This window comes from Crocodylus siamensis, chromosome 4, assembly GCF_052110815.1.
Source record: "Crocodylus siamensis isolate JL-2025a chromosome 4, ASM5211081v1, whole genome shotgun sequence".
NCBI lineage: Eukaryota > Metazoa > Chordata > Crocodylia > Crocodylidae > Crocodylus > Crocodylus siamensis.
This window is the reverse complement of record NC_143398.1, coordinates 5,935,639-5,956,494: the sequence shown is the minus strand read 5'-3', so window position 1 is coordinate 5,956,494 and position 20,856 is coordinate 5,935,639. Positions and strand designations below refer to the sequence as shown.

Here is a 20,856-nt window from a genome sequence, read left to right as displayed (position 1 = left end):
CAAGTAACTGTTGGTTGCTATATGTGAGAATGAGTTTCCATCAATTTACTTCACAATGCTCTTAATAAGAAGTATATGAATCAATACATTTTGGGAAACACTCAGAAAGTTTAGCCATCCAAATCCTTAGAAAGTTAGCAAAAGGACAGTAAGCACTGGATTCATTCTTGCATTGAGCCAATAATGACACAAACTGATATTCAGGGTAAGATGCCTTAGACCAGGGGCATCAAACTTATCTAGCCCACACCAGTTGAGTAGCATGAGAACAGGCCACAGGGGCAGAAATCATACCTGCACACTCCAGATCCAGCCCAAGGATCAGAAATTTGGTAGTAAAATGAGCAACAAGAAGCCACAAAAATTAACACTGCTATCACTTGCCTCACTGCCATAGTTCCAGTCCTGTGAGTTAAATGATGTCTGCATGGGCTGAATCTAGCCCATGGGCTATATCTTCGAAATCCCTGCCTTAGACTACTTATGCACCCCTTTCTTCAAAAGAAGTAACTGAATTGAAATGAAACACTGAGAGGGAAACTTTCATATGATATTTATTAACTGGCTTGTTTTGTTATTGTGTATTCTATATATGCACATGAGTTTGATAGATTTGATCTTAAATAGTTTTTTTAAAATAAATAAATTATACCCACACATGAAAAAAACATAAACTTCTAATTGTTTATCTTTTGGGTTCTTTAGGGATACACCAATAGAGTTTTTTGGGGCCAATAGCGAAAGCCGATTTTTAAGGAGACATATCAGCTGATACCAGTCTGATTTCCAATACACAGCCTGGCAGCGTGAAGAGCAGTGTCTGGCTGGTAAGTCTGTTGTGGGGAAAGGGGTGAGGGAAGGGAAGGAGTGGGTGACACAGATCAAGGCCCCTGCGGTGAGGAAGGTAGTGGGGCTGAGAGGAGGGGCTGGGGCAGGCACTGCCTAGGTGGGGTGGGGGGCAGAGCTGTGGCTCATTCAGGGAGCATGAGGGGGAGGGAGGCGCAACTCCTGCTACTGTGCACTCCCTAGGAGAGTATGGCAGGGGGCATGTGCACATAGATCTGTGGGCAGGGTGCGGGCAGGCTGCAGCTGCTGGCTGGGGTCAGGGCTGCGCCGTGCTCTTCCCAGCAGGGTCTGGGTCAGGCTGTGCTTGGGGCGCACAGTGGTGGCACTGGGAGGGAAGCTCTGGGGGGCAGGCTGCAGCCAACCCGAAATTCACCACAGCCCACTCCCAGCACCACCGCCTGTCCCAGCCCCCACCAGGAAGAATGTGGCACAGCCCGGCCTGACCATGCAGCCCGCACGCACCCTGCGTGCAGATCTGGAGGTACATGCCCACCCCCCACCCCCGTATACTCCCAGGGTGCGTGCAGTGACAGGAACCACCACCCCTCCTCACGCCCCCCAGACGAGCTGCAAATCTGTCCCGCACCCTGCCCTGCCCCAGTTAGGCAGTGTCTGCCCCTGCCCCTGCCCCAGCCCCACTCCCTCCCTCACCACAGGCGTTTTGATCTGCCCCCTCCATGCCTCTTCCTTCCCCCTTCCCCTTCCACCACAACAAGCTTACCAGCTGAAGGCAGCTCTCCACACTGCCCAGCTGTGCTTCTCACCGCTTAGGTGCTGCGCTGTGGCTGCGTGCATGCACGGGGCATTTATCAGCCAAATTATCTACCACATCAGGCAAAAAAAGCCAATTGCCAATACAGTCAATTTTCTTTATATAGGTCCTGATCCGATATCGGACCAATGTACCAGTGCACCTCTAGTTTTCTTTTGTTTTTTTGTCTTCCATCTGAAGTCTTAAGTGATCTTAAGCTCAATTTACCAAGGGCAGACACTGGTCCTTGTTGGGCTCTTTCAATCTGAATGAACTATCAAGAATTAGGGCAAAGCAAATAAACAGGAGGGAAAGACAGCCAGAGATAACATTTGCTGCACCACAAGCAAATACCAATTTTCAGCACCACAGTGGCATTCAGCCTCTTGCACTATTGCTTACATACAATATATTCCCAGCATGCTGTTTATTCCCAGCTCCAAATGCTGAAGGAACTTCCTATTGTTCCATGAAATTATACTGAAAAAAGGGTGTTCTTTATTAAAAACGAAAGCCCTCTTTTTTATTCTTTACTGGTAAAAGTTTCCTTAACTGGAGGCGATGGTTTCACAGAGCAGCATGCTACATTCATCAGTACATCTTCTGCTGACACAAACTTATATTATTTACTTCTTGCTTGGAATTACACACAACAGTAATAAAGATACCGGAAATCTGCTTTGTCCATTTAAAACAGTCTGGCAATCTCTCTGCAGATTTTCATGGCCTGATGTTTCAGTAATAGCTGGTTATTCTGTATCAATTTTATTTTCATTTTCCATAAAAATACATGAGCACCCACTGCCCTGTTACAACTAAACTAGTGCAGCAGCCCCTCTACCAAAAGACATTAAATACCTCTGATGTGGGGAACAAATTCAGCAGTCATCAAAACTTTCACTTCACACTAACTTTTTATTAAAAAGAGGCTGTGATGATAAATAGCAGAGATCTCTCTCATGGATACTGGGGCTCTTTAAATCTAATCCTTACATTAGGATTACAGCATAGGGAGAGATTCAGACAGGACCATGTTTTCTCTGTAGCAGTAGGAAGACAACTTCAGATGCAGTTTACTTGGCCTGGCTGCAAATTACAACACATTTGCAACTCAATTCAGATACAAGGAAAGTAACTGAAACTCACACAAAAATTGTGAGACCTGAGGCATTAAAACTATATTTGTTATTAATAATCCCACTGCACATGCTGGTTTAAGACTTTCGTTCAGAGATTAAAAATCCCAACTCAAACACACAGTACCTTTTTTCTAAGAGTCTATTTTGCATCTTAAGTACAGCAGCACTATTACACTGAACTGAAAGCATCCTGTTGCATCCTGTAAAACATACTCATCACTAAAGCAACCTAAAAATGACAAGTTTCAACAAATTATTAACACAATATTGCCTGCCAATAGTACCATATTACAAGTCAGGTTATAAAATCAGCATTATCTATTTCTACTAAGCTTATCACCAAAATAAGCAGGTGCCAGGAAAATATAGTTTAGACATTAAAAAGGTTTTGGAGACTTTTTTTTTCCTCTGGGGAGGGCAGGAAGTCTAGGGATATTAAAATTATATTTTACCAAAAATAATTTATTGTTTAACCATCCCCTTAACTGCTTCCTACTAGGGTGCACCAATAAAGATTTTCTTGGCCAATACTGATGGCTGATTATTAACCAGTCATATCGGCCGATACCGATCTGATAGCCAGTTTATAGGAATGCGGCCTGGCAGCTTGGCAAGCAGCGTCTGGCTGGTAAGTCTGTGGGGGCGAAAGCGTGTGAGGGGCCAGATTGAGGCCCCCGCAGCGGGGGAATGAGGTAGCAGCTGAGGCCAGGGCAGGACAGGCACTGCCCAGCCGGAACGGTGAATGTGACCCCACCGGGAGCAGGACGGCGCGCCGGGCAGCTCTCATCCAGGGGCCGGGCGGGGGTAGAGGCTCCCCACCTCTGCGCGCACCCCCGGGGAGGCACGTGGGGTGGGGGCATGTCCCCCTCCCCACATTGGCGCGCAGGGCAAGGGTGGGCGGCCCGCTGTTGGGGCCAGGGGCTGCGCCAGCCTCTTCCCAGCAGAGTTTTGTCTGCACTCACAAAAGGAAGTACTTTCCAATGCTAGCAAGAGATGCAGGACTAAAGCACGAGGCCCATCAAAAAGTGGTACCTCTAGAAGGCACGTGGACAAAAATACGAGATCCCAACAATACCAGTAAACCAAAATGCACATGGTTGTCAATGGTACTGCCACACACAAATGTGTGGTTCAGTCCCAAAGTTTTGGTCCATAAACCACAGCCACAGAATGAAGTAAAAAGATCATTCTTCTTCCAAAGAGAGATCAGTGTGACTGCTTGCAGACATTTTTAAAAAAGGCACTTTAACCTTGGTGCAGCCCTGTACCAAGCTCACGTGCCTAGAAGATGCAGAATGTTAGTTAGACCCGGCTCGCCCAATGTCTGTATAGATCGGGTGCTTTAGTGGGGCTTTTTGGGCGCTTTTATCTAATAGCCAATTGAATCAGCTTTAGCTAAAGGTGCCAAAAAGCCCTGCTGAAGCACCTATGCAACAGACAAAACTCTGAGTAGAGGAGATAGCTTGCAAAGAACAATTTTTTTGCAATTACTAATAAAAGATATCGCCTCTACCCAAAGAGCTTTGTCTACCCATGTCCTTAGGCAAACACAGCTACAGCCAACGGCCCTGATATATACAGATGCTGCAGAGCGGAGCTGAAGCAACATGCTGCTTCTTCCAGTAATGCGCAGGGGTTGTTTTTTGGGGGGTTTCAACACCTGCAAGCAGGCAGTGTGACTACCTCTATGTTCAGTAACCACCTTAAAGGAATAGGTGAATCCATAGATTTCATAGACATCAGGGCTGGAACGGACCTCAGAAGACCTTCGAGTCCAGCCCCCCGCCCAAAGGGCAGGAAGTCAGCTGGGGTCATAGGATCCCAGCAAGATAAGCACCAATTTTCTCTTCAAGGTGTTCAATGTAGGTGCTTGAACCACCTCCGCTGGCAGACTGTTCCAGCCCTTGGGAGCTTGGACAGTAAAGAAATTCTTCCTTATGTCCGGCCTGAAACGGTCTTGCAGGAGTTTGTGACCGTTCGACCTCGTCATCCCTTGGGGCGCTCTGGTGAACAGACGTTCCCCCAGATCCTGGCGTTCACCCCCGATAAACTTATAGGTGGCCATCAGATCACCCCTGAGCCTGCGCTTTTCCAAGCTAAAGAGCCCCATGGCTCTCAGCCTGTCGACGTAAGGTCTGTTTTCCTGATCCACTGAGAAGGGGAAGGGAGGGATCTTATTCAGAGCACTAATCAGCAACCCTGTGCTTCAAAAAGGAGCCTCTGATCTTAGACAGGGACACTCAATACCCTCCCTGCAAACAGAAGCGTCACTGGTGCTTTAAAGGGATGCCTCCTTTTCAATATGCAGTCTAGATAATTTTGCAATGAGTTAGAAGTGAAAACACTCCTGCCATGAAGAACCCTTTTCTTCCTAAATCTTTACATGCTTCCCTTTTCCTATTTTTCAGGCCTCTCCACTGCCTTTTTGAATGGCATTTTTGGCTAAATAATAGGGATAATAACTCAGGGACCGGAAAAGAAACAGGGAACCTGACTCTACACAGAGTACTAATCAAATGCATAAGGCTGAACTGGAAAAGCAGAATATTTTTCTCCTCTAATCTTTCTGTAAAGAGTATTTTAAGTTCTGCTTGTAACAATAGATTATGTTTTCCAAAGAGGAATATAATTTTCACCATGGTGTGCCTTAAAAATTGTAGTAGCTTTTCTAAATGTAGCTTAAAACCAAGGAGCTTATACCACCCCTTCAGCTCTCCTGTGAAATACAAATTTTCATTTCCACACAGGAGAAATTTTACAATCTTTGCAATCTCTTATGCCTGAGGAAGGGTGAAGGCTTGTAAATAAAGATTTTTTTTACAAGTATCTAGTTGGTCTAATAAAAGATATCACCTCTGCCATGAGTTTGGATTCTAAGGAGCTTATAACACATTCAAACCACCTTCAGGAAACAAAAAAGATTATTAGTAAAAACCACTTATTGTTCCCCAAGATAGGAGGGGGGAAAAAAACACAACAACCTTTTAAATGGTTTCCTCCTGTTTAACTAATTAACTAGTAGAAAGCTTTTCAGGGAAGAAGCACAGCACACTTAACCTGTCTGATCTGACAGCTGATGAAGAGCTTTAGTAACACTTGGCTGCAGCATGCAGCTGCAACACAAAAAACAAGCCTTATCACATCATCATCAAAAGAAAAACAGCAGACCCATACCTCTAAAATGTTATTTAGTATTGCATTAAAGATTCTCTAAGCTGTACATAAGTCATCACTGATAGAAAACAAGCACTTCCTGTTAAAGTCCTGAGGCCTCCTTATTGCAGCAGAATGAATGGAGGAGCCAAGTAATCATGTTATGAAGGATCCACCATATAAAATACCTTCCTCTTTGACTTGTGTGTCATGAAGAAATGAGGACCTGCAGAACTCGAAAGGCTTTTCCCCTTTTAATCTAATTGAAGAATAGTGATTCCTGGTTGAAAGTCTCTAGTGACTTCCATTACAGACAACCTCTCGTTCCATAATACACATCTCCCCTTTGTTTTCATTTTGCTGACAGGTCGTGTCCGTTGACAGATAACTTAGATGAGTGTATTTATGTTACTATACAGCAAACGCTCTGACTGTTGAAAAGGATTCAGCAGTTTTGTTAGCATTTTACTGTCAATTTTGGAAGTTGCAGAAACCCATGTTAAAAGAAACATTTTTTTCCAACAACAAAAAAGTGACTATAAAATAAGAAATCCCTACAAGGTACCACCACATAACATTTATGCTGGTGATCCTTTAAATGGCATATCCCTTTATCATCTTAGTACTGATTACAAACAAGAAACATCTCACCAGTAATATATCAAAAAATGTAATCTGAAGGGAAACTATCACATTCCAAGGCCCCCAAACCTTATTTGTTAAGCTAACTGCAATAGGTGGCTCCAGCCTTTGCACTTCCAACTTGGAAAAAGTCAATCAAAGTTAAGCCAATCAGAGCCTCAGCAGAAACTCTCCAAGGAATATGTCAGCACTGGAGTAATAGTGCTGGCACTTCTCTCAGTGGTGTCTTTCTCTGGAAGTCAGTAGAGAACGAAATATGTGCAGAACACGTTCTGATCCACTGCTATTTACAGCATCTTCTGTAAGCCACCCACCCAGGTCACTCAAGATTCCTCAATACTTTTCATGAGACCAAATTTAAAGAGAGGCTACCTGCTGCTTCAGGGTCTGTCCAGACCTAAAACAATCAGGCCCCAATCCAGACTGAACCTTCTGGGCTACTGGGATTCCAAATAATCATCCTTATGGATAATTCCAACCATGGAGATTATATTCCCAGGCAGCAGGGTGGTCTAGTACAGCATTTCTCAACCCACGGGTTACAACCCAAAAGTGGGTCCAAGAATATTTCAAAAGGTAATGAGCAAGTGCCAGAAAAAATGCATAAAAGTGTGGGTTTCCCCTTGCTGCAAGGGGCTGGTTGGGGCATGGCCAGCACGCAGCCAGGCAGGGTCATGGGAGCAACCTCAGCAGCTGGATGCAGGTAAGTATATGTTGAGCAGGGGTTGGAGGGCCAGAGGTTGCGGGCTGTCAGGGTGCGGGGGGGAGTACATGTGTGCATGCAGGGAGGGGATGGGTGTCTGCAAGTACTAGAGGGAAGGTGGCTAGGTGCCAAGGCTGCGAAAGGGCAGGGGGAAGAAACCTGCCCCTTCAGCAGGAGAAAGGGCAGGGGGCAGCTACCTAGGGCCAGGCTGGCGATACCAGAACTGGTAACCATGCTGCTCAGCAGGTGGGAGGGGCTGTGTCCAGGCTGCCAGGCACAGCACAGGATCCCCAGCCCAAGGTGGGGGGTGCCACAGGCCTTCCCTCCTCCTCCCTCCAGTCCATGCCGGACCTGACTTGCTCCACTGCTGCCCGCACGAGCTGGAGCCACTGCAGCCATCGCACTCCACCATGAGTGGGACAGGGACAGCTGGGGGCCTCCTTTGGCAGGGAGGGACCCCAGCATGGCTCGGGGTGGGGAGGGGGAAGCAGGGGACTGGGGGAGGTGTGTGTTGGGACAAGCCAATCTTGGCAAATGGATCTCAGTACGAAAAAGGCTGAGAACCACTCGTCTAGTAGACTGAGCTCAGGGCCGTACCTCCGAATTTCCAGAGTTGATTCCAGTTCTGACTAACTTCCTAAGTAACATTAGGCAAGTTATTTAAATTCTCAGCCTCATATTTTAACAAGCCTATCCTATCCCCATCTACAAGAGAACAGCCTGCCACAAAGGGTTGCTGTGAGCACTAGTATTAGAGATATGGCAGTGTCAGCACTAAGTTTAAATACATACCACATGTGTTAACAAGATTTTTTCCACTTTCCCTCCTGAACAGTGCCTAGAGCAATGCTACACGAGTGCCATCGTTATTCTGGAAGTGGTCTCATTTAAGTGGTGGAGGAAGAATTCTGTGTATAGCCTGATATATCAGACTTAGAAAAGTTTGAATTTAAGTTGTTAACAAAACCGCAGTACGTAACACCCACCTTGAGAACCTCTAGGATGTATGTGAGCAGATGTGGAAACAATTAACTCTCTCTCTATCCTAGAGGTAAGGAAGAGACACATATCTAGTTTAACACTTGCACCATCAGCAATATTATTTTAGCAGCCAATCAGACTAAGTACAAAACCTTCCTAGATCCATCTTTCCATCTACAGGAAAAAGAGTTCCCAGCCTCCCAAGTTTGGAACAGAACACTTTTTTAAAGATAAGGAAGATTTCCTGGCAGACATAATAAGTGAATATTCACTCAACTGGAGGACTGGCATTTAGTGACCTTTATCATCAAAAACCAATATTGAAACAGGGGGGAATAGAAGGAGGGGGCACATGCACACAAAAAGGTGGCCTCGTTTTATTCTCAAGAAATAGAAACATTAAGTTTTGGGATGGTTGCAGCTGATGCAAGTCTGCTGTGGCAAGGAAAGCAGCAACAAGGGGTAAGGGGCCAGACACCAGCCCCTTGCTCCCCAGCCCCTTGCCTGCCAACTGCCTGCCCTCACATGTCCCCTGCCACCTATCCTCCATGCTTGTCTCTGCCCCCGTCCCCTTGCCCCTCATGCCCAACTCCTGGCTCCCCCTGCAGCCTCCCTCCTCCCCTCGCCCCACAACTGACAGCTTCTCTATCCCCTGCTCCCCAGCCCATGCCCTCTCATGTCTGTGCCTGCCCTCCAACTCCCTGCCTTCCTACCCCCTACCCTCCCACAGCCTGCCACCCCTGCTCCGATCCCCAATTCCTCCCTGTGCCTGTACCCGACTCCTGCCACCTGTCCCTGTGCCTACCTCTCCCTGCTCACCCTCCCCTTTATCCTCTGCTGCAGCTCTACTCTCCTGGGCTCTCTGCAGCAGCAGACCCAGTTCAGCCAGGGAGAAATGGCTGCAGCTCCCAGCCAAGCTGAGTCAGGGCTAGAAGTAGCAGAAGGTAAGGGTAGCAGCCGGGAGGAGGGGAACAGACCCATGTACAAGGGTGGGAATGGGGGTCAGGCTACAGGTTCTCCCCACCCCAGACTCCCCTGCGCTCCCCCCAGCTGCAAGCTCCTTCCCCCACAAAACCAGCTACTCAGGCCCAGGGTGGGCAGCAGCTCAGTTCCAGCTTCAGCCCAGGGCTAAAGCCAAAGCTGAGCCAGCAGCTTCCTCTAGTAGGCACTCAAATCCAAAATGAGGCTTTTTTTCCCACCCCATGTCAACTGAGGGAAGAAACCTTGTCTTGGATTATTTTACTAAATACAATATGTGAGGGTAGGGGAAGATACTATCCCCATTTCAGGTATGGGGAGCTGAATGACATAAAGGCTGAAGTCCGAAGTACTGCCTGATTTCATACTTCTCAGTCAGTTAAACTGTTAGTGCAAGTGGCAGAGATCGCTACAGTGGATATAAAGGTTCCTAATCTGCTGATGATTTGTGGGAGCTAAACTTAAGGTTACACACTGCAAACCTAATGTTTCAGTAAATAAGGTATGTGACATACCTACAGATATGATATACCTTGACTTTAGCAAGGCTTTTGATACACTCTCCCACAACATTCTCGCAAGCCACACAAGTCCAGGCTGGATGAATAGACTGGACAGAAGACTGGCTGGATTGTCAGGTTCAAGGGCTGTGCAAAATTTCACTGGGTGTTTCATTTCAAAGCTGTTTTGATGCATTACGAGCTCGAAACAGCAAAACCAAAATGAAACAAAAGCCTTCAAAGCAGCTTCAAAATGAAACAAGGGCACTCGAACCTGTTAGGGTAACAATTTGGATTCTGGGGAGCACTGGATTTGCAGCTGAATGAAGGCTTTTTTCTGTGTCTCAGCAGAGCTGCTGGTCACAAGGCAGGATGATAATTAAGACTAACCTTGCAAATGCTTAGGCAAGCAGTTTTCTAAACAAAGTCACAGTGTTAGAGCCCACTGTGTAAGAAGAACAAGATGCAGCCCACCAGCTATCAGTAGGAGACAAAGCAGAAGCAAGGCCTTGGAGATGTTGTTCAAGTCAGCAAAGAACCAGAAAAAAACAGTGACTGACCAAGAGTACCCAAGTTCATGGCCTTACACATGTGCTCTTAGCAAAGGCATGTAAATAAATGAAATCCATGGGCAATTCCATGCTAATGAAGTAAACAGTAAACCGAGGCAGAGCTTGAGATGGGAGGAGAAATAAGCAGAACAGAAGGAGGGACGGAGGTGGAGTGAACGTTAGTATGTATGAACCAAGGGGTACAAAGTGTAAAAAGAACTAATGTTCAGTGCAGGTCTCTGGCTTGTTGTTTTTTGGGACCTTTGCCCGAAGCTGTCTCCATTCTGAATAAAGCTGTTGCGAGCAATGTGTGCTGGTGTTTACCCCCTGCTTGCTCTGGCTAATGAGTAACAGGATCCATGAGCAATTGGATCGTCATCTCCCTAGTCGTTGGGCGCCGCATGGAGCCAGGGTCTAACGGAAACGTTTCGAAAGTTGCAAAAGATTTTGAGTTTTGAAGACAGGCTTGGCTTCAGCACCGGTCCCAGCCCGCAGCAGCAGCTTCCTGTCATCCGGCAGAAATCATAGGGCTGCGCCCCCGGGAGGATTCTGGCACAGCCCCCAGATCTGCGCACCATACGACAGCATGCTGTTGCTGCCAGCTGGGGCCAGCGGCAGCACCAATCTTCCCAGGGCTGGGTGTGGGCTGTGCCCAGCGCCAATCCCAAGCAGCAGAAGCAGCCTCCTATCATCCAGCAGGCAGACTGGGGGCCCCCCGCATCCCTGGGAGGACTCCAGCAGAGCCCCACAGCCCTCCTGGGGGTGCAGCCCCCGATCTGCCTGCCAGGATTACAGGAGACTGCTCCTGCTGCCTGGGATTGACATTGGGTGCAGCCCAAACCCAGCGCCAGGGAGACTGGTACTGCCACCAGTCCCAGGCAGCAGGAGTAGCCTCCTGTGATACAGCAGGCAGATCAGGGGCTGCACCCCCAGGACGAGTCCGGTAGAGTCCCCGCAGCCCTCCAGGGGGTGTGGGCCCTGGATCTACCTGCTGGATGACAGGAGATTGCCACTGCTGGCAAGTGATAATTTTTCTTGTCAACACCTTGAGATGTAGTTTCCCAGAAACCTCTGCACCCATCTCCTTGAAACTTGACTCAACAAAGCTTTGGCAAAAACAATCTAGCTGAGGATGGTGCAGCTTTAAGCAGGGGGTTGGATTAAATCACCTGCTGAGGTCCCTTCCAACCCCAATTTGCTATGATTCCAGGAGCTCAATCTGGGATGTCAAGGATCTATTTTTTTCCAAGAGTATGTAACATTCCATGTTTATCTGCCAGCTCCTTTCTGTGTTCAGAGCCCTTCTGTAAATCAGGCTTCATGGTCCCAAGCTGAATATTTGACCTTGTCACAAAAGCAACATTAAGGTTGCAATGCATGTAACGCATTAAGTTTAACTCCCACAAATCATCAGCAGAGTAGGAACCTTTATATCCACTGCAGATTTCTGCCATTTGCACTAACATTTTAACTGACAGCAATAGTAGGCTGTCATCCTGTGTGTTGACTAAAATTGGCAGGGAATGGGACACTTTGCCAACAGGTTTCACAGAAACGTGTCTATAGAAGGATATGACTCCAGAATCTTGGAATCTGTTCCTTTTCTTTCCAGGGTATGAATAGAAGCCTCATATTCCTTGTATTAAAAAAAAAGGCCCAGCCCACGCTCCTCAGGCTTCTCAGCCTAGTTCCAGTCTAAACCTCCCTATGCAGCCAGTCCCCTCTCAGTTCCCATCTTCTGCCTCCCCTCACTCTTCTTCCCTATACTTGTCCCTTCCCAGTTCTCCCCTTGACCCCAGTCTTTTTACCTAATCAACCCAAGACTCCTACCCCTACCTCCAACCCCAACTTCTTGCGCAATCCAAATTTTTCTCCTGTCCCTTCCATGCCAGCCTCCTTGACTCCTGCAGGCCACATTCCCTATCCAACTGACTCTCTGTCCCAGACTTCCCCCACCACACGCAAAGCCTCATCCAGTCCATCTTCATCCCCTTCTCTGGCTCAGTGTCCCAGTCTTTTCTCAACCAGCGAGTGTCAGATCTTAACCCACATCTTGGCTTCTCAACTAATGTATCCCGTCTTCTCTTCCATCATACTGGCTCTTGGTCCTTTCCACAAGGATGGCAGTAGGTCCATCCCAGATACAAACTTATCCCTGTGCCAAATATTCAAATCTCTACTCCAAAGCACTGGATGAAAAAAGAGTTTTTAAAAAGTGGTGAAGTTATTTTTAAATATGGATACCATGCATTTCTCCCTAGCTATATTCTTAAAAAAAAAATGACTGGATCATTTGGGTTGAGTTTTTTCCAAAAGAACACATTCACCATGGAAAATGTAAGCCCAAATGGTTAACCTTCAATAAAAAGTGATAAAACAATTGAATACAGGATCTTACACCAGACAGTGTCACCTGTAGTAATAGGTGACACCAGGCCCTCTTCCCTCCTCCACCACCTCACCTTGTCCCCCACCCCAAAAAATAGCTACCCTGTACTTAAGTTCAGTATACTGGTGCTTCACACCATCACTATTTTGTTTGGCAGAATATTCTATAATCTACACCTTGCAGGAATGGAAATCCATCCTCTTCTTATCTAGGATAAAATAGCCTTCCACAGCTTTAGTTTGGAAAGCTAGTGAGACTAAATCTAAAATGCTGCAGTACTACAAATCTCAATAGCAGAATCATGTACATCAGCTGCTGGCAGCATTTTTATATTCATTTTCCACTAACTAGTTGGGGATTTGGGGTTCTTGAGCACAAAATCCTTGTACAATGAAATAAAGAGAACAGATATGTTCCTCCTGACCTATAAACAGAAGTCATGCATTATATGCATAGGTAAGTAGTTCTAATTACTATAAAAACTGTTTTGCCAAGTCTATGCATGGTGCTCTTAATGAAAAAGAAAATTTAGAGCAAATATATGCATTCTGTAAAACGTAATAGAGTGCTTATAGCCCTGGGTGGCTTACCATGAAATTAATTTTGACAAATCTACCTGAGACCATGAAAGCATAGTACGCTGTACGGAGGAATTACCCATTTCACAGTGCGTATATAAACAAAACAGACACTTTGAAATGAATATCTGTTCAAAGGTAAAATGCTGCCTGTGCTCGAAGAACCACATACATGCAGAGACAGATACTGACCTGTAAAAGCTGAATTAAGGAAGTCCACTCTCCATATCAAAGCAGCTGTCCTATTGTAATCAAATACCCATGAGAGACACTGCCATATTAAGCAAGCCATTAACTTGTCTTATGAAGTACTTATTCTTAAGGTTTGTCTCGAGTCTCAAAAGCAGGCAAGAGACTAGACTGATAAAATGGCAAAATAATAATGTGTTGGCTTATCAGCTAAGCAACCCCACATTTGAGAATGTTCATGGTCTATCTTTCTCCTGGGCCTGCCTGTTCTGTTCTTGAAAAAATTCAACATACATGCCCTCAAAAAATTCAAGTCTCCCCCAGCAGTATAACTGAATAACTCGATCTTTCACTGCTGAAAACAACATAAGGGAGCAGCAGAATCATGAAAAAAGAAGTCTAGACTAGAATGAACTGTTTTTTATTTATGAGTCCTGACAGCATTATTGCAAAAGGAACATATTTTATGCAAGAAGGTTAAACATTATAGGTTCCCACTACTTTTATATTACTATTTTTAAAAAGTTTATTTCTTCTGGCACACACTGTCAAGCACACAATTAAATGGTAAGTCAGTTTGTAGTACACTAAGGCTTTGTCCAGTTCTGATCTTCTTCATAGGGAGGCACCTGCATGAAACCTATATATGCTTAGTCTCAAATCCATTACGTTCAGAGGGGATGAACAAAAATACCACTCTTTAATAATCTTCCTTTGCTGGTGCTATCTTATTCTCGCTGAACTACAGAAATCAGGTTTTCCTTAAAGAGCCAAAAATCCTTTTCAAACTTAACATATTGCTTGAAATACCTGAACAACATAAGCTAGAGAGAGAGAGGATTCTTATTACCATATTTACCCAAATGCAAGATGGCTCTGAATTTAAGATGACCCTGTAATAATCAGATTCTATGTATGAAAAATGTGTTATGGTGTTCCATGGACAGAATCTAATTATTGTAGGATTGCCTTAAATTCATTGCCCCCATAGCTCCACTGAGGAAACCAGCGACAGAGGGGCAAGCAGTGGGGGACACAGGAAGGAAGTCAAGCGGCTGGACCTTGCTCCACAACACCTTACCATTGCCATCTGTCCTCCATATCACTTTCCCCCTGCTGCCTGCCCCTCCATGCCCACATGCCTCAGCACCTACCCTGCTTTCCCCTTCTCCCCACCCCCCACAGTGCCTGCTCTCATGGCATCTGCCTGTCCTTGTCCCCCCTGCTACTTGTCACCTACACCTACGCTCCCCCCACCACCTCAACCCCCACCCACCCACCCACCACCACTTATCCTTTGGCTCTTGCCCAGGGCACAGAATACGTGTCTGTTCGAGGCCCAGCCCAGCCACACCGCAGCTGTTGCAGGCCGTAGCTGCTGCCACCGCCATTGCCACTCTCTCAATTACATCAGAATAAATTCAGGATGACATTATTTGTAAGAATAAATCATAAGTGTCTGTGGCTTTATTCCAGATTTGTGCAACTCAAACGAGAACTTAGCTCTGAGGCAAAAGGAAAGCGTATAATACTCATCTTTAAAAAGGGCCAGGGAATTACTCTTGCAGCACACACTGCTGCTCCAATTTGAAAAAGTAGTTACACCTGCCCCAAAGAAAAGGGCACACAAGAAAGTGAGAAGGTTAAGGATAAGCAGCAATGCCTTTTTCTAAAGGAGGAATAATCTTACAAGCTATACCTCGGGGTGGGCAAAATGGCAGTTCCAGCTGGTAGCCAAGACTCCAATTCCCAGCACCCACACTATAAAAATAGTACTAAAACTAGAAGTTTAATGTCAAACTATGTATATGTTTTGGATAACAGTAATTGGAGGAGATGGGAAGAGAAACCCAATGAATGCTACATCCTCTAAGTTCACTATATTAAGCTCCACTTTGTAACAAAAGATGTGCTACTATTCAGTTTTATTGTACAAAGTTGTAGTGTGGATTTTAGACTTCATATTTACAGTATTCTTCCCTTAGAAGCATTCCTTAAAGATGCAACATTAAGAGCATGACGTGAAGAAATGATAAGGAAATGTAGCAAGAGATCTGCTTGGCTCAACCTAGAACAGTAAAAGAACAAGCTGGATACGAATTGGGCAAGCTGGATCTTTTCAAATGAACGGGGCTCAATACAGTTCATTCTAGAGTACTCAAGGAAATGATAAAAATAATTGTAAAGCCACTGGCTATATTTTTGAGAACCTGCAGATGTCAAGTGAGGACCAACTGCATAACACAAATATAGTACTCATCTTTAAAAAAGGGCAGAACGTTACAGAACAGTCAATCTAATTTCAATATCCCAAAAGATACATCACAGTAAAACAATCAGTGTATAATAGATAGTAATAGATGCATAATAGTAAAATAATCAATGTTATCCTCTACATGCTTACAAAGCAATGACAAATTCTTTCTGGAAGATAGTTAAGGCAAATCAACCTAATTTTATTCTCTAAGAGGTTATCAGGCCTCACAGATACGAGTAGTAGTGGGTGTAAAACACCTCGACTTTAGTAAGGCTTTTTATCTCCACCTTATTTATGTTTTCATAAATAAGCTATGAAATACCCCATAGAAGACACTGCTATAAAGATGGGTGCACAGCTAATTAGGTAATTGTGCTCAAAGAGCATTAATGGATCCATGTCAAAATAGCAGGAGATAAAGTGGGGTCTCCAAGGTGTCTGCCCTGAGGCTAGCACTGTTCAGGACCTTCATTAAATGACTTGGAGGAGGGAAATGAATGTACACTGCAGAAAAGATCTGGGGGTCACAGAAGATAAGCTGAACAGGAGTCATGTTGTTGCAAAGAAGTTAACAACTTACTCGACTCTAAAAAACAGGTGTGACTTATACAAGTCATGGAAAGAGATTCTTCCACTCTAGATCAACCCTAGTGAGGCCTCACCCAGAAAAATGAGCCCAGGTTTTGAAACCACACTTTAAGAAAAAATGTAGAAAAACTGGAAAGTATCCACAGAGTAACAAATTATTAGGTTTAAAAAGTATGACACAAGAAGAAGAAAAATGAATAATTGGGATTATACACATCTAGGGAAGAGACGGTGCAACTTCCTTATCTAGACTATGAGGGTGATTAAGCATTGAAACAGGCTACCTAAAAAATTGTGGAATTGCATCCTTGCAAGTTTTTGTGATATGATTTAGTCAGGAACTATCCTGCTTTGATCAGGGGGTTAGAACAGACGATCTTATAAAGTCCCTTCCAGCTTTACTTTCCTATGATCCTAGATGCCTCAGGACATGGGACACAGTATGTTTTTAAGAGTCCCTCCAACAGGCAACCTGAGACCTTACACCCATTCATGCAGCAAAATAAATAATTACAAATATCGTATCTTTACTGAAGGACCACGTTCTCTAGTCTTTTCTTCCTCCATTCTAGGTTTGAAATAGTTTGAGAGCTGGGACATAGCATTTTTAGTATTTCGCTAGACAGGGCCTGATACAAAGTTAATCCTTAACTTAAATTGTTAGGTATTAATACAATACAAATAATGAATAATGATGCATCATTAGTAATAAAAATAAAGAGGCAAAGTGCTGGCTAAGACTGCAAGCCTTTTTATAAGGTAATTTGGGGTTTTGTTCTTGTTTCTAAGTAGAATATTAACTTTACAGTAATCCAGTAAGCTAAAAAGAATCAAACTATTTCCTTTTGTCTGTTATGACTAAGATTTAGATATAATGCATGCTCAGAAAAAGCACTTAGTCTGATCAAATTACTTTTCATCAATATTGCCCTAGGAATCATAGACAGACTTTAAAGATTTTACACTTGTTAAATATTTCAGTGCATTTAATATTACTCAAAAGGCTGAAAATTACTCAAGCAAGCTATGATGCTTTAAGATGGAGTACTCAAATGTCAGATTTCATTATGCTTGTACGTAACTTCATTTTTCCCCCAACTAAAGTCAAAAAATCCATCTTATATTGGCAAACAACAATACACATTTTCTTGCAAGCAGTATAATCTGTTATTCCTTAACCAGGAACTACAGAAATCTTTACTCGGGTTTTTCCTATTTTGGTTCTCATCCTGGTCAAAATCTCTCATAAATGAGCATCACGTTCCCTTATCTTTTTAACCAAGTGTGGGCAGTAAACAAATCAGTCTGCAACACATCAAGACAAAAATGCAGTCCATTTGATTGCAAGATTGAGTCAACAAAACTACTGGCTTGGAATTAAGGTAAAAAAGAAAAATCTTAAAAATCATAACAAACTGGTTTCTGAATATTACTATGTCCAAAGCGCTCAACAGCCATAGTTCTTCATGTTTACCAATAATTATACTTTCTGGCCAAGGCCCTAGACACCTGGGTTCCCTCTCCCCAACAGGGCCAGGGCCCCTGGATGCCTGGGTTCCCTCAGGAAACAGCAGGTTTCCCCTTGCAGGTGGACAGCATACTAACTTGCAAGGGGTCCTGTTTGCAGCTGCCAGGAGCAAGACACAGGGTGCCATGTGCACATGGCCAGAAATACAGCCAAGCAGCTTGGAGAACAAGCTCCCTGCAGGTAAGTCTGTGGAAGGGAAGGGGTGTGGGGGGTGCAGATTGAGCCCTCCACGGTGAGGGAGGGAGTGGGGCAGGGGCTGAAGGCATTGTCCAACCAGGGCAGTGCATTGGATGCAAGGCCAGGGGAAGGAGCAAGACAGAGCCATGGGCGGCTAGTCAGGGAGAGGCATGGGGGGCATGTGCCCCCCCAGATGTATGTATGGGGTGGATGCGGGCTACTTGCTGTGGGCTCAGAGCTCTCTGCTCTGCTGCATTTTCTTCAGGAGCCCTGCAATGGTTGTGTGCCCCCTGCATACCCGGAAGCAGTGGGAGAGGCAAGTTGTACCCCGTGCTGCCGGGCAGGCAGGGGGTGCACAGCCAGTGCACCAGAAATCCCTGATGCAGCCCGCATCTACCCTTGCCCCACTCAGCTCTGCTCCACTTAAAAGCATCCCCATACTTAAAAATGGTGGTAGGGGAGCTTAAACTAAAGCTCACTGAATGAGCTTTAGTTCAAGCGCCCCCACCACCATTGTTAAGAACCAGGATACTGATAAATATGACACAAGAGGCTGCTGGAACGTGCTAAAAAAAAAAAATAAATAAAAAATGGTTTATGTCAGTACTTTAAAATGCCTCAACAAAACAGAGCTCCAACCCCAGCTATACATTACTGAAGAAATATGACCACCTCATCTAAACGGATGGGTTTTGTTTTTAAAATTGAAAATGTACAAGAAAGCCAAGACAAGTTCGCCCAAGCAATATACTTCAGAAGTATATTGCTTCCCCCACACAAGAAGGAGCCAAACATAGAACCAAGTCATATGTACCTCAAGATTAGGCCTCTGCCATTCCTCTCATCAAGTTCTATGCTCCAATCACCCACCCCTTCATATTTCACAGTTTCCTAAGCACAAGGCTCTCTTTATTCAACACACCAAATTTAGTTTGTTCTTTAACTGCATATAATGATAATGATGAGCAACACCAACAAGCACTTCCGGGTTTACAAAAGCACTTTAATGCTATGGTAGACAAAGTTCTTTGGGTAAATGTGGTATCTTTTATTAGACCAACTAAATAGCCAGAAATTGTTCTCTGCAATTTTTGGGGTACAAACACCCTTCTTCAGACAGACGGAGAGTTTACAGTGAAACATATCACAACAAAGACCTAGAAGAGGTAGGGGGATAAATTCAAAGAAAAATCAACCTAGTTGTTGTATTTCTGTGGCATGCTCTTTTCATAACAACATTACATAACAAAAATGACATCTTTTTCACAAAATTAAATGTTTTGGATTTAAGAAAAGGACTAGGGTCCTACTCTATAGTCTACAGAGATCAATGGAAATGTCTCCTATGGACTTCAAAGGACACTGACTACATCCTGGCAGCTGATCCAGCGTGCAAAATCAAGCACTTCACCTCATCATGTCACAATTTCTCCTTCTGTTAAATTTAACACACTACTTCATAACAGGAGCATTTGTGAAATTTAATATTTGTAATGCATTCAGTGCAATATAATATAGTTGCTGCATTCTATGGCGTCAAATCTTACCTCAAGGCCATACCTGCCATAGTGTCTAACCTTTAACCTCATTTATTTTGTATGTTTTTAAGAAAATACTTAAAATATTAGTTATGAACTAAAAACCCAAGTCTATAACAATCACCTGAAATTAACACTTTATTGTCAAAGTCATTGGAAAGGAAAAAAAACAGTAAATTAAAAGTAATACCATAAAACCTGTTAAAACATAAGACATTCTTAGAATGTGTTCACTTTCTAAGAAGAGATTCATCACCATGAAACAGTAACACCCATATGGCCAGCACACTTTGTCCCTCAAGGCTTGCCTAACCTTTACTATCTGGTCCAATAAAAGATATCACAAAGAAATCCTTGCCTCCCAAATATTTCATGCACCGTCTTAACTAAAACAAACGTTCCAAACCTACTACAAAGCAATCTATAAAATGCACCCTATTTTTCTCTCTCTCCTTCCCCTACCTGCTCTTCTGTTCCCAGGAAGTACACACATACCTGCAGTAGCTCCACGCAAGTCATGATCACCAGATGCTGATCGCTGCCGAGAGGATGGTCTTGCACCAGGTGAAGATGTCTCCTTCATACGATTGATGACAGTCTCAGACAGCTGAAAACATAAAACTCAGTTACATAAAGCGAGCTGCAAAAAGAGAAGTGAGCCAGCATAAAAATCATAGAATAAAAAGCAACATCACCTTATTCTATATCTTTGGTCAAGTTTTAACAGGTTTTACTTCCCTACCTTTTCTCCCCAGGCAAAACCAGTTCCTTTTGGTTAGAGTGAATTAGGTTAATTTGCAGCTCAGTGTATATCATGGACAAAAAGCAAGAGTGAATTGTTCGGGGGAATTAAAAAAAAAATCTAGGGACAAAGGAAATATAAACAACAAGTACTATGCCTTTTACATGTTGCTCAGATGCCTTCTTTCCATCCTTGTCTGAGTCATTTGGATCATAATGAAGCAGAACACTTTGCAGTTGCACTGGGTATAGCCAAGACAGCCATGACCCTGACTGATGTCTCCTGATTATGGCAATACAAGTGACAACAGTAGTTAAGCACCTCATACAGGGTGCACCTGGGTTTAAGTAAACCTTCCTTAAACTTCACATTATGTATATATACATACGTGTGTGTGTGCACGTCTAAATACATACACACTATATTATAAATGTGTGTATACACACATAATGTGCAGTTTAAAAACTATTCCACGTTCTTTATATATTAGAGGTCCAGTGATACAACGCTGCCATATCAGATCGGCACTGATAAAAGGAAAATTGACATTATCGGCAATCGGCTTTTGTGGCTGATGTGGCCGACAACATTGCTGATGAATGCCGCGTGCGTGTGCACAGCTGCAA

The 20,856-nt window shown here is 44.2% G+C and overlaps 1 protein-coding gene across 3 annotated transcripts in view; it reads right to left on the bottom strand.

Annotated features, from left to right (window-relative positions):
• The window catches only part of CHCHD3 (coiled-coil-helix-coiled-coil-helix domain containing 3), a 223,496-nt gene that overhangs the window by 201,301 nt on the left and 1,339 nt on the right, over positions 1 to 20,856 (bottom strand). For all 3 annotated transcript variants that reach the window (XM_090041549.1, XM_090041548.1, XM_090041547.1), the window contains exon 2: positions 19,984 to 20,095. In XM_090041549.1, the coding sequence (XP_089897675.1) occupies positions 19,984 to 20,095 (112 nt within the window). The remainder of the gene's footprint in view (positions 1 to 19,983; positions 20,096 to 20,856) is intronic.